This window comes from Hippocampus comes, unplaced genomic scaffold (genome assembly GCF_001891065.2).
Source record: "Hippocampus comes isolate QL1 unplaced genomic scaffold, H_comes_QL1_v1.1 scaffold7, whole genome shotgun sequence".
In the NCBI taxonomy this organism is placed as follows: domain Eukaryota; kingdom Metazoa; phylum Chordata; class Actinopteri; order Syngnathiformes; family Syngnathidae; genus Hippocampus; species Hippocampus comes.
The window spans coordinates 6492420-6503723 of NW_017842060.1; the positions used below are offsets into that span (position 1 = coordinate 6492420).

Below are 11304 nucleotides of genomic sequence, written 5' to 3' on the forward strand. Positions count from 1 at the left end.
TGTAATACTGTATATGACTTATTTTTTTTAATTGAGCTGCTAAATTAACGGAACCTTCGAACCTTACTGTAAATGTATTGAGCTGCATCTGTAGATGGGCCATCTGTGATGTAAGCTCATTTACTCCGCTAGTTGGCAGTGTTAGCTTTAACACCTGTTGCCAGCGGTGTCGGTACAGGAGAAGAAGAAGGAAACAGCGTAGATTCTACGCCGTAGAAGAAGAAAGGTTGGGCTACCCCGCTGGTTTCCTGAACGGGAGAAACCGCCCTTTGGCTAAAAAAAATGAGGTAATTACGAATCACATTATTTTATTGTATTTTTTTTTTACGTCAGCAAATATAAAGTTTAAGCGGATACAGCGCTGATTGCTGTCTCATCATGAACCAAATCTTTAGTAGGCATCTGTGACAAGCGGTGGATAAGATAACTGAAAAGCAAGTTGCTAACCAGCAACTGGTTTTCTTTCGATAGCCAGTTTTTAAATTCAAATATAGGGACGCTCGTTGTCCTCGTAAGACCATTCAGCGCACGAACACATGTAGTCGGACAACTCCACGTACGAGTGAGGCAATACTGCAGTAGTTAACGGTACCAGTACGAGCAGTGAAGCTCGACACGAATCAACCAGTAATCGGTTGTAATGCCACTAGTACCTGTGCCAAGTACGACGCATTTGTCACCTGGTGCACAGTTTTGCCTGACTGTAAACAGAAAGTTGGCCTACTTTTATGTGTACATTTTTAAAAGATCAATTTATTGCGGCCGTATCAGACAAAAAGATGATTCCAGCGTTGCTTTAAATATAATTTCCTGTGAATATTAAGAAAGGCATGACTGTGAAGTTTAAACCGGTAAAACCGCCGTTTTTGGCCAACCTTTTGTCATAAGTTTATCGGGGTCAAGTTTTCGTTTTTGTTCAATCCAAGTTTGGAATTTTTATTACCTTCTTCGTCTTGGTTTTATTTATAAAAGGTTGGTATCAGTGGAAAGCTTGCTAAACACACACACAAAATAAAATATGTCATGATGATGTTTATGACTCAAATATTTGTCTATGAGTGCCCTGCAATTGGTTAGCAACCAGTTCAGGGTGGACCTTGCGTAGTACTGCCTGATGAGAGATGATCAAAATATTTTGTTCTTCTCAGGGGCGAGCACTAAGAGCGCATGCATACACAATAGAATTTGTTATTATTATTTATAATGTGTATATGCTTTTTTTTTTTCCTCTCTTCAAACTTTACTAGTGTTTTCCACCAGGGAGCAGTTGAACCAATGAGCTGATACCATGGTGGATAACCGCTATGCCACAGCCCTGGTCATCGGCTCCGTGCTGAGCCTGCTGGCCACCGTGTACCTCTCTGTGGCCGTGGGAACCCAGCACTGGTACCAGTACAGCATCCCGCCGGGTGCACATGATAGAAGCAACACCTCATTGTCGAGTGACGACTCTGTCGACGGCGACTTCGATGAGAAGGCAGCCGGCGAGACCTCTTATCACCTCAATGGCACCATGGGACTGTGGTGGTGGTGCATCCTGGTGCCCAGCCAGTCCCACTGGTTCAAGGAACCAGGTAGCACTCATTAGAAACCTGTGTTTTATTTATACTTGGTTGCTGTATTAGGGTAAGACGTTCGAGAACTACTGTCCTAGAGCATCCTAGAATGCCACCCAGGGAATCTCATCCAGAGCTGGACATGGCCTTCACCTGTCAGCCAGCCAATGTCTGATGACGATTGTACGTATGAACTGATTATTTTATTTATTTTTTTTACATTTCCTTTAGATCCCAAGTTTATGAGGCACTGCGAGCGCTTCACTCTTCCTCGGCATTTCTTGCCAAGGCACGACCACCCTGAAAACCACAACAGTGAAGAGGACCTGCTAAGGACATGTAAGCCTGACGCAAATGCCCTCGACTGGGATTGTGTTTTATATTCAATATTTTGTGGCCCTGTTTCTGGCCTTGAATGCTAACTACTAATGCAATTCATTGAGAAGGAATGTCTTAACCTCCTTGGTTGTCTTTCGTGGTCTTTTTTTTTTCCCAAGAGTAAAATAGAATAAATGGGTTACAACAGGGCTCCACACAGACATGGCTCCTCACCAGTGTGGTCCCCGCCCATTTCAGTTTCCCAGAACACAATTTATGCAGATGTTCATGTTGGCTACGGGCGCGTTTGCTTTGAACTTGCGAGCAAGAATTTGATACACCAATTATATGGTGGCTAACTAAAGGGGAACCCAAGTAAAATCTTTCATTGCAATATGTTCTATATGCCCCCACTTGTACAAACACAGCTTTCCAATTCATATTATCTTTGAAGCATATCAATTTTAACAAGCTTATTCAACCCACTCCGATATCAACTGCAAATGATGCCAACTTGCCTTCAGGCTCGCATGACAAATGTCATAGCTCACCTGATGTCGAGGATTGTGATGCTTGCAATGCAAGCCTCGAGGGCAGGTTGTTGTCATTTTCAATTTGCAGAATTGTTCTTGAAAAAATGGCTGTAAAAAAACTACTATTACTTAGGAAAGGCTTGTAGCATTATCTTAACAATAATGCCAGTCGTTATAGACAAACAAACGGAAATTAGCATTGATGAAATTGAATTTTCAACCTTCAAGCAAGTGCTATTTTAACTCAGCCATGCAGCAATGCGTACAAACAATTCTCTGCTTTGTGGGAACAAGGACTATCACTGGATCTTGGTCGTTGATGAACCTCTCTGACTCTTTATTGTTAATCATGCCGTATCTTTACCAGTCGACTTCAGGGCCACCTGAAATTTTGCAGCCTAAAGTGGTACTACATTGAAGGCACACAACTGAAAATTCTGATTTGCTTGAGGAGAGCTATATGCTCGTGTAAAAAAATAAATAAATGAAAATAATGGCTTGAAAATCTACAGTAGAGTAGGGGTTCGCTGAAGTCATCCACTAAATAAATAATGCGTTTTCCATTCCGGAGTCCTAATGGTTTAAATGTTGCTGCAGACTTGTGGAGGTGCCAGTTTCTCCTGCCCTTGGTGTCTCTGGCATTGGTGTTCCTCAGCGGCCTCGTGGGCGTCTGCGCTTGCCTGTGCCGCAGCTTCACGCCCACCCTGGCCGTGGGAGTGCTGCATCTTCTCGCGGGTAAGCACGCCAACCGCCTGCGTACGAGGGGAAGTCACTGAAAGTCGGGCAATTTCATCACGTTTATTGATTGGTTCATTTAAATGTCATCCCCGCTGACATGGACCGCTTACACTAATAACATGGCTGCGAATAGAGAGGTTGATTTCAGAAGTGTGTATCAAACGGGGAGCAGATGTCAACTAATGGGGGGAAACCTAAATATAAAGGCAGTCATTCTACCAGTGCCCAGAATCTTACCAATTAGGGCACAGGTGTCAAAGTCAAGGGCCGTGGGTCATATGCGACCCGCCAGGTTGTATTATGTGGCCCGCGAAAGCAAATCATGCGTGTCAACTTCAATGATCCTTGCTAAAATCTGTACCAATTGTCATGTGCAACAACATTGATACTTTGCAAGAAATTTGATACCCTGTTCACACTCACTTGAACAAGGATTGAACAAACAACAAATTGCGCAAACTAGGAACCACCCATTTGTTGTGTCCAAGTAATGATACAATTTGATGAAATATACGAGATGAAACATTTATGAAACGGCCCTCCGAGAGAAGACGCAACTTCAAAGTGGCCCGTGACAAAAACGAGTTTGACACCCCTGAATTAGGACAATCAAAGTATGAGTGCCCGCACCTTAAGATGGATCTGAAGGAGATCAAATACCAACTGAAATGGCTTCCCATATGGAACTACACAGCACAGCTCCATAAAAGGAAGAGCAAAGCACAACAATGACCTTTCTTGTGTGTGAGGGGCCCAACAATGCAAATATATCACAACCCCCCACTCTCCTCACCCCGCTGAGAAGATGTCCACAATTGGGCAGTCAATGCGGCGGCGTCCCCATCGCTGACATCCCTCCTCTTCCTCGTCAGCTCTGTGCTGTCTGGGCAGCGTGTGCTGCTTCCTGGTCGGCGTGGATCTCCTCCACCAGTACGCCAGACCGCCCGAGTCATCGCTGGGCTGGTCCTTCTACCTCGCCCTCATCTCCTTCCCGCTGCAGATGATGGCGTCCGCCTTGTTCCTCTGGGCGGCACGCAGCCACCGCAAGAACTACTCGCGCATGGTCGCGTACAGGGTGGCCTAAAAATGGCGACTGAGAACAATCAAAATCTCAAAGCAGAGAAGAGGATGTTTGTAGCCAGTCATCATAAGTATTGACAATAGCCATGAAACAACATCCATTTGTGGTATCGCATCTGTGTGGCCTTTCCTCCAAAAGTGCATGCTCAATTATTTATGACTTGTGGTTTTGCTGTGGAGATTGGCTTCTTTTTAATTGCCATTTCACTGCTGCTCGTCACCTTGCCATTAACTTTTTTTTTTTTAAACATCGTCAGTTGCACAATGCTTCAAGAAATCTCAGCCGTTTGTTTCAAAGTTTGTCCCACTCCAGCTTGCGTGTGTCGTGTTGACCAAATGTCACTCACTTGAATTGGAACCACTTGTGCTGCGCTTGATGTTTGTGCCAGTTAATCTCAATCGTTTCAAGTGATTTGCGTCTTGGTGATCATTCACTTTTGATAAAACCACTCTTAATGTCGACCATTCCCAAATGTAGTTAGTTCTGTGGAATTCTTCTTCAAAGAGGCTCAAATTTTGTACATGGGGGGGAAAAATGGTGATGTAGGTGTCCTTTTTTGGGGTCCAAAATAAATGTTGACTATGCAGTTAAATATCTATCCATCCAGCCATTTTGTAATTCATTTATCCTCACGCGGGGGGTGCTGGAGCCTATCCCAGCTGTCTTCGGGCAGGAGGCAGGGGGACACCCTGAACCTGTTGCACACACACGAACAACCATCCACACTCATACTCACACCTAGGGACAATTTAGAGCGTTCTGTGAACCTGCCATGCATGTTTTTGGAATGTGGGAGGAAGCCGGAGTACCCGGAGAAAACATGCAAACTCCACACAGGAACGCCGGAGCCGGAATCGAACCATGCACCTCTGCAATGTGAGGTCGACATGCTAACCAGTCGAACATTGTGCCACCCAGTTAAATATGTCCGTCTTTTATTAAATTATATCCAAGCACACCAGTTGTCTTGAAATATAGTGGACGTCTGACAGAAAAAAAAAAAATCGGTCAGAGAAATCATTCACATAACTTTTTACATTTCAATCAGTTTGAAATTGTTTTAGTAAAAAAGAAAGTCAGTTTGCCTTCAGTTTAAAAAAAAATCAGTTTTCACTGGAATTAAAACAGCATCTAGCACCTTAGTACACGGCGTGTTGGTTCAAGTTTCAGGCATTAAAAGGCTCATTGGTGAGTGGAAAAATCATTAAGCAATCACTCACGACAGCTTAACAATCATAAAGCAGAAAACGAGCAGCCTTTTGGTGTATTTAATTGCAGTTTAAAAAAAAAAAAAGAATGAAACTGGCACCTTTATGAAAAAGACACGTCAGAAATGACATTCTACAACCTTCTGCTGTCGGCTAAAATTGGTGTCAAAGTGCCTTCGGGCTCGCATTGTGAATATCACGTGACCAAACCGAGAGAGCAGTTGAGCATGCGATTCGAGCCCAAGGGCACGCTGACATCAATTTCAGCTGACAGCAGCCAATGTCAACGTTGCTGTGGATAAAAACGGGTGGATTCATCTGCTTGATTCTTATTCATCCTACTCACTATTAATCAAAATGCTGTGTTTCGATGACCGGCGGCAGAATATTATTGCAAAGCAACATTTTGAACTTGGGCTTGGACTGAAAGGGATTCGCCCCATCCCCCGCCGCCAGTCGTTCATGTTAAACCTGTTCAATATTTGCGGTCGCAAGTGTACTCTATTTGACGAGAAGCCAAACAATAGTTCATGAGAACACGACCTGCAGCTCGCACTCTTGCCATGCACAAATATAGGCGCAATTGGTTGTGATCACCGGGTTGTAGACATTTCAGTGTCGCCCAAGTCGTTCACACAACGCAATAAACGAGAAGAGCTTGTAACTGCGATATAGTTGCTAGATCAGCTAAGCAGTTGGCCCAGTTTCTTCTGTTTCTCCGGGGGAAGCGTAATTACAAATTCTTCAATCACGCCTGATCAATGAAAATGTTGTCTTCCTTTTCGATTTGAAATCGCCCGCTCCGATGGGTTCTCAGTCCTTCGTCACGCTGATGGACGGGAGGCTGATACTGATCTTGCGAGCTAACTGGAAGGCAATCTTCTTCTCGTAGTAGGCACATTCGTTCACAAAGAAAGGGTAGGCCTCCTCTCCCTCGTACTTGACCGTCTCCCCGTTAAACGACTGGAAAATGGGATCCCCGGGACGGAGAAGCTTGAAGTCGTTGTCCTGCGCGGCGAGCGGGAGAGAGAGGACAAAACTTGGAAAACGAGCACTCTTGAGAGGGCAGACCTCCCGAATAGAAGGCCGTCGTCTGGGAATCGGAATTGCAAAACGTAGTTGGCAAGCTGCGCTCTACCTGCAGCTGGGGATGAACGGCGGCGGTGATGTCATCAGTGGTCGGATCTCTCGGGTAGTCGAGGGCGTTGGTCTTACAAAAGGCCTCCACTTCACCACCCTCGAACGTACGTCCTGTTAAGTGGGGGACAGCCTCGTCACTTTGAGTCTGTGAGACAATTTGGTGGTAATATGGAATTGAAAAATTAGCTTGATGAGAATCAAGTCAAAATATTATGAGAACGCATCTTTCCCCTTCAAAAAAAAACAGTCCAGCTTAAATTGCGTGGCCGAGTTTCCGTCATCGGAGGATTGTGAGGTAATAACAATGTGATGAACCACATCCACATCGTTTTCGCTTCACCAGAAAGTGCCTTGAGCTTATCCCAGCCGTCTTCGGGCAGGAGGCGGGGGACACCCTGAACCGGTTGCCAGCCAATCGCAGGGCACATAGAGACGAACAACCATCCGCGCTCACACTCACATTTGGGGACAATTTCAAGTGTTCAATCAGCCTGCTATGCATGTTTGTAGAATGTGGGAGGAAACCGGAGTACCCGGAGAAAACCCACGCAGGTCCGGGCAGAACATGCAAACTCCACACAGGGAGGCCGGAGCTGGAATTGAACCCGGTACCTCTGCACTGTGAGGTCGACGCGCTAACCACTGGACCACCGGCCGGTCCCCCTTCTCACTCTCGTGACTGCAATTTTTTTGTTTTGTTTTTTTTTTTGTTAAATAGAACCTCCTTTTTCAAACATCATTTTCATATCACTTCTTTTTACCCGTGTTGCATCGTTTTCAATATTTCTCATCACATTGACTTTTTTCCCCTCTCAGTTTAATATTTCAACTTCATTTTGTAAATGTACAGATTTTTTTTTCTCTTCATTCTAATATTTAAATTCCTTACTCTGATTTTCATTCTGACTATATATTTTTTTAATTATTATTTTTCTGCATCATTCAATTAGATGAGCTCACCAGAATTGAATTTTTCAAGCCAATCCATGATAAGGTCGAGCGCTTCCATCACCATGTTGTAAATGTCCGCTCTGATCACGCCGGTGGGTTGAGGTCCGACCTCCAAGGCTGTTCACAACAAGAGAAAACACAACCAAAATTGGCGTTTGGAAATGCTTATAAGCCAGGTATTGAACTACCGGTACATGAAATTCCAGTTTGCAACTCCAGAAAAATAATATAGTACCCTAAAAGAAAACATTGCGTTTTGAACGCAAGTGAAGTTATTCCTCGAGAATTATGGCTCTCAGAGACATGCCAACACATTAAAGCGCACACACTTACTGAATCCATGTTTGGCCACAGCTTCGAGTGAGTAAGCCTCCGGAAGCGGCGTGTCGAACTGGATTGCTCTCACAGGCCCAAATGATGCTTTACTCTGACAAAAACAAACCATGCAACTTTTTTGCCATCACTTGAAATACAATAAAATAGCGATAGTACACAATCTTCTTGAAAGGGTACACTGGCCAAGTTTGTCATTAAGATTCGCACAGTTATCTATCGAGAAAAATTCGACTCATCGTTAAAATGCCGGGATTTTTGTGTTCGAAAAGATAAAGCCAATTTAAATTCTTTCAAACCTTTTCAGCCCTTAGTGACACCTATGACCTGTTCAACTTCACCCTTTCATGCAACAATAATGATAACCTGTAACCAGATAACATGATAAGCTGTCCACTGTAGTAACCGCTGTCCCTGAAAGGGTCAAGAAAAAAAAAAGTCCCATCTTTGGGTCGGGAAGGTAAAAAGAACAACAACTGAAATAATGTGGTCGCACAAGCGTGCACGTCAATCCTGGTGGATGTGTTTGCTCTGAACCAGTCACATTTAGACTTGTGGCAAAAAGGAGTCGGCACACCTCTGCCACCGTTTTAAGTGTCCCCTCCATAACCCCCGAATAAAATTCAGATATTCTAGTAGCCACTTTCCTAACATTTCGTCACATCTTGGAGCACAAGAATTAGCCCACAGAGGGATCTCACTGTTCAAAGATATCCGCCGGGAGAAGCGTGTGAAACAGTTTCATGCAACTATATCAAGTTGGGAAAATATGGCGCCGCCGCTTTACCAAGCGCTTTCTCCAAAATTGATGGAAAGGGGAAAAAAAATGGACAAGGGAGGCTTCCAAGAGGCAACATTAAAGGAGTTGAAGGAATTTCCGGCAAGTAAATGCGACAGCAGTCTCCGGTCGTGGCAGAATGCATTCAAGTCCAATGAAACCCGACTGCTAGCACAGGGTGCGCGTGCGTGTGATTTACCTGTATGTATTTAAAAATGTGTAGAGTGATCCAGTCAAAGCGATAAAAGATGAAGCACATGCCCATGTTGGCGGTGGTGTTGTGGATGTCACACAGGATGTCCACGGCTTGTGGGCTTCCTTTGGGGCCGAACAGAGCGTTCAGCTCGTGAGCTCGCTTTATCTCGTACGGCGAGGAGGGCGTTAGAGTTGCACTGGAAGTCCCCAAAACGCAACACCTTTTAGTTTTAGCAGCATCAAAATGTTAAGGAGCCCCCCCCGTTTGAACATACCTCAGCAAAGCATCTGTGAAGCAACGATTGAGATCTTTGTCGATGTACCGTCGACACACTTTAACAGCCTCCGGGTTGGAGAGGACTGTCGTTCGAGAGGCGGAGCCGATCTTGTCAACCTTATTTTTTGCCATCTCTCGCACCACGTACACTCCCGTCATCTCATTGCCGTGCGTACCGCCGCTTATGACGACGCGGGACAGCGCTGGCAAAGAGAAGTGCTCCATCTATCGAGAAGACAAGATGATGATGCTCAGTATCTTTTGAGCAAGCACACGATATCGGCCCCACGAAAAAAAAAAGGCAAACACAGATCCCATGTGCTTCAAAATCAAACTTAAAATGTCAACCTTGAAACGTTGGAAAATATACTAAAGTGGTAGCGAAGGTGCGTTATGTGCCTCAAATACAAAAAGCGTTTCAAGACAAAACCTTCCAAAGCAAGGCAGAGGAAACAAAAGTAGCTTAGCAAACTCACCCCAAAAATTTATGTTGACAACATTGAAACGCATTTACAGAAAACCTGGATTTAAAAAAGCCATTTTACATTCAGCGCCGACTTCACTTCTGTTGACATCTTCAATTTGCGTGCGGCATAACAGCAAATGCAGCTTCACCATGTTTTTAACAATAAGATGGATATCTACTGCATGATAAGTGATATTTATTTCACCAAATACAATTTCAGATTTTATTCCTGAAATCCCCCCCCCCCCTGAATCCGCCAAACAGCTTGGAACAGAAAAAAAATCCTCCTATTTAGGATCAAGTTATTCAGATTCCATGAAAAAAATTTGAAACAATACAAACTGATGGTTTGTCCGGATTCAACCCCCAACTGGATTAGGAGGTCGAATCCGATTTCAGAATCACGATTTGTGTTTTCAAGAATTGATCCAATGCATTGTCAACATTCCATTCAGTTAACCTTTGAACATTTCGGTGGGCCGTGGGAAGTTATTCAGTTTCACTAAATTGGTCCGATTTATTTATTTTTAAGAAGTAATGTACACTGTTGTTGTTTTGTTTTTTTTTTTGTTTGTTTTTTTGCCAGTGACATACAGTGACAGGCAGAGCTATTAAATGTGTTTCCACGACATTGCAAAAGCCACAATCAACCTGTGTATCCACCTGTTGGAGTAAGATCACAGTTTTAACACTCGGTCAGGTTGTTAATACACTGACAGGAAACCCAGAGGGCACATCCATACCTTTTGGTCCTCAACCTAACCTAACCTGTATGTTTTTGGAATGTGGGAGGTAAGCACGAGATAATCTATGTAAGCGCATAGAGAACAATTCACCCCCCACCTCCACCCCCACCGTGCTACCAAAAGGCTTCAAAGTGCAAAAGTCTCATTGGCACTGAGCCATCGACTTGAATGAGTGACCCAGAGAAAGAGGTTGAAGGTTAAACTCCAGACTGTGCGGTTTGTCCAGTTACTCATCTATTTATTATGAAGCGAGAGATCATTTCGGTGAGACTTGTCTGGAGTGTGAGACTTCTCCGGAGTGTTTGCGTCATGTTCTGCCACCTCTGTCACGCTGCACTGAGAGCAAGCTCCCCACGAGAACATTGTCACACACTAATACTTGGTTCTTCCGGCCCCATCAGCGACAGTGGACCGGCGTTATCTTTGAAAGGGGCCTGACTTGGACATTTCATCCTTTTTTTTTTTTTTTGGTGCCGAAATAAATCTGAGCCCTGCTTTTTAAATTTGCACTCCAATGCAAAGCCGTCACGTGTGTGATGTTTGCCAAAGCTGGCTCGCCCCAAGTTCATTACATCACTCCTTGTCACATACTTGACATATTGTAGTTAAAGTGCAGATCGTACAGAAAGTTGATCTCATGACCATTCCCAAGAAATGAAAAAAACAAATCCCCCCCCCCCCCCCCCCCCCCCCCCCCCACGACATCTAAAGTATGCGATGTTGTGCATTTACGAAAATTGAGAGGGACTCATAGAATATTTCCAATGAGCATTTGTTTTCTATTTGCTACACTATCCGGTAGCTCAGTACTCGATTAGGAATTTGTTTGTGTTGTGCCTTTCATGTGACATTAGCAAGGTGGCTTTGGCAGGCCTAATTAATTGCAGAAAGCAAATTTACAGCCACAAATGTCTGACTGACCTCTAGTTTGTTTATTTCACTGTTTAAAAAAAAAAAAAAAAAAAAAAAAAATGAACAGCAAAG

At 44.1% G+C, this 11304-nt stretch overlaps 2 protein-coding genes across 4 annotated transcripts in view; one reads left to right on the forward strand and one right to left on the reverse strand.

The window, feature by feature from the left end:
• Positions 1–159: 159 nt before the first annotated feature.
• On the forward strand, positions 160–4466 carry cldnd1b (claudin domain containing 1b). Of its 2 annotated transcripts, none has more exons than XM_019862683.1 (5): positions 160–287; positions 1248–1574; positions 1788–1895; positions 3005–3142; positions 4018–4466. In XM_019862683.1, the coding sequence occupies exons 2-5, from the start codon at positions 1289–1291 to the stop codon at positions 4227–4229; spliced, it is 744 nt and encodes a 247-aa protein (XP_019718242.1). In that variant the 5' UTR covers positions 160–287; positions 1248–1288; the 3' UTR covers positions 4230–4466. The 2 variants fall into 2 exon arrangements, with proteins under 2 accessions (XP_019718242.1, XP_019718243.1); XM_019862684.1 differs by having other exon boundaries at positions 179–287; positions 1261–1574.
• A 678-nt stretch (positions 4467–5144) lies between these two features.
• The window catches only part of LOC109511486 (N-acyl-aromatic-L-amino acid amidohydrolase (carboxylate-forming) B-like), a 6957-nt gene continuing 797 nt past the window's right edge, over positions 5145–11304 (reverse strand). For both annotated transcript variants that reach the window (XM_019862628.1, XM_019862627.1), the window contains 6 exons: positions 9107–9333; positions 8836–9028; positions 7859–7952; positions 7535–7642; positions 6573–6685; positions 5145–6442 (listed from right to left, as the gene is read on the reverse strand). In XM_019862628.1, the coding sequence (XP_019718187.1) occupies positions 6248–6442; positions 6573–6685; positions 7535–7642; positions 7859–7952; positions 8836–9028; positions 9107–9333 (930 nt within the window). In that variant the 3' untranslated portion in view covers positions 5145–6247. The remainder of the gene's footprint in view (positions 6443–6572; positions 6686–7534; positions 7643–7858; positions 7953–8835; positions 9029–9106; positions 9334–11304) is intronic.

What these genes read in the sequence shown, in the direction of transcription:
- cldnd1b (XM_019862683.1), top strand. Translation starts at nt 1,289, where the DNA reads ATGGTGGATAACCGCTATGCCACAGCCCTGGTCATCGGCTCCGTGCTG. An exon ending in CCACTGGTTCAAGGAACCAG is followed by an intron (nt 1,575 to 1,787) that starts GTAGCACTCATT and finishes CATTTCCTTTAG; the next exon opens with ATCCCAAGTTTATGAGGCAC. An exon ending in AGTGCTGCATCTTCTCGCGG is followed by an intron (nt 3,143 to 4,017) that starts GTAAGCACGCCA and finishes CTTCCTCGTCAG; the next exon opens with CTCTGTGCTGTCTGGGCAGC.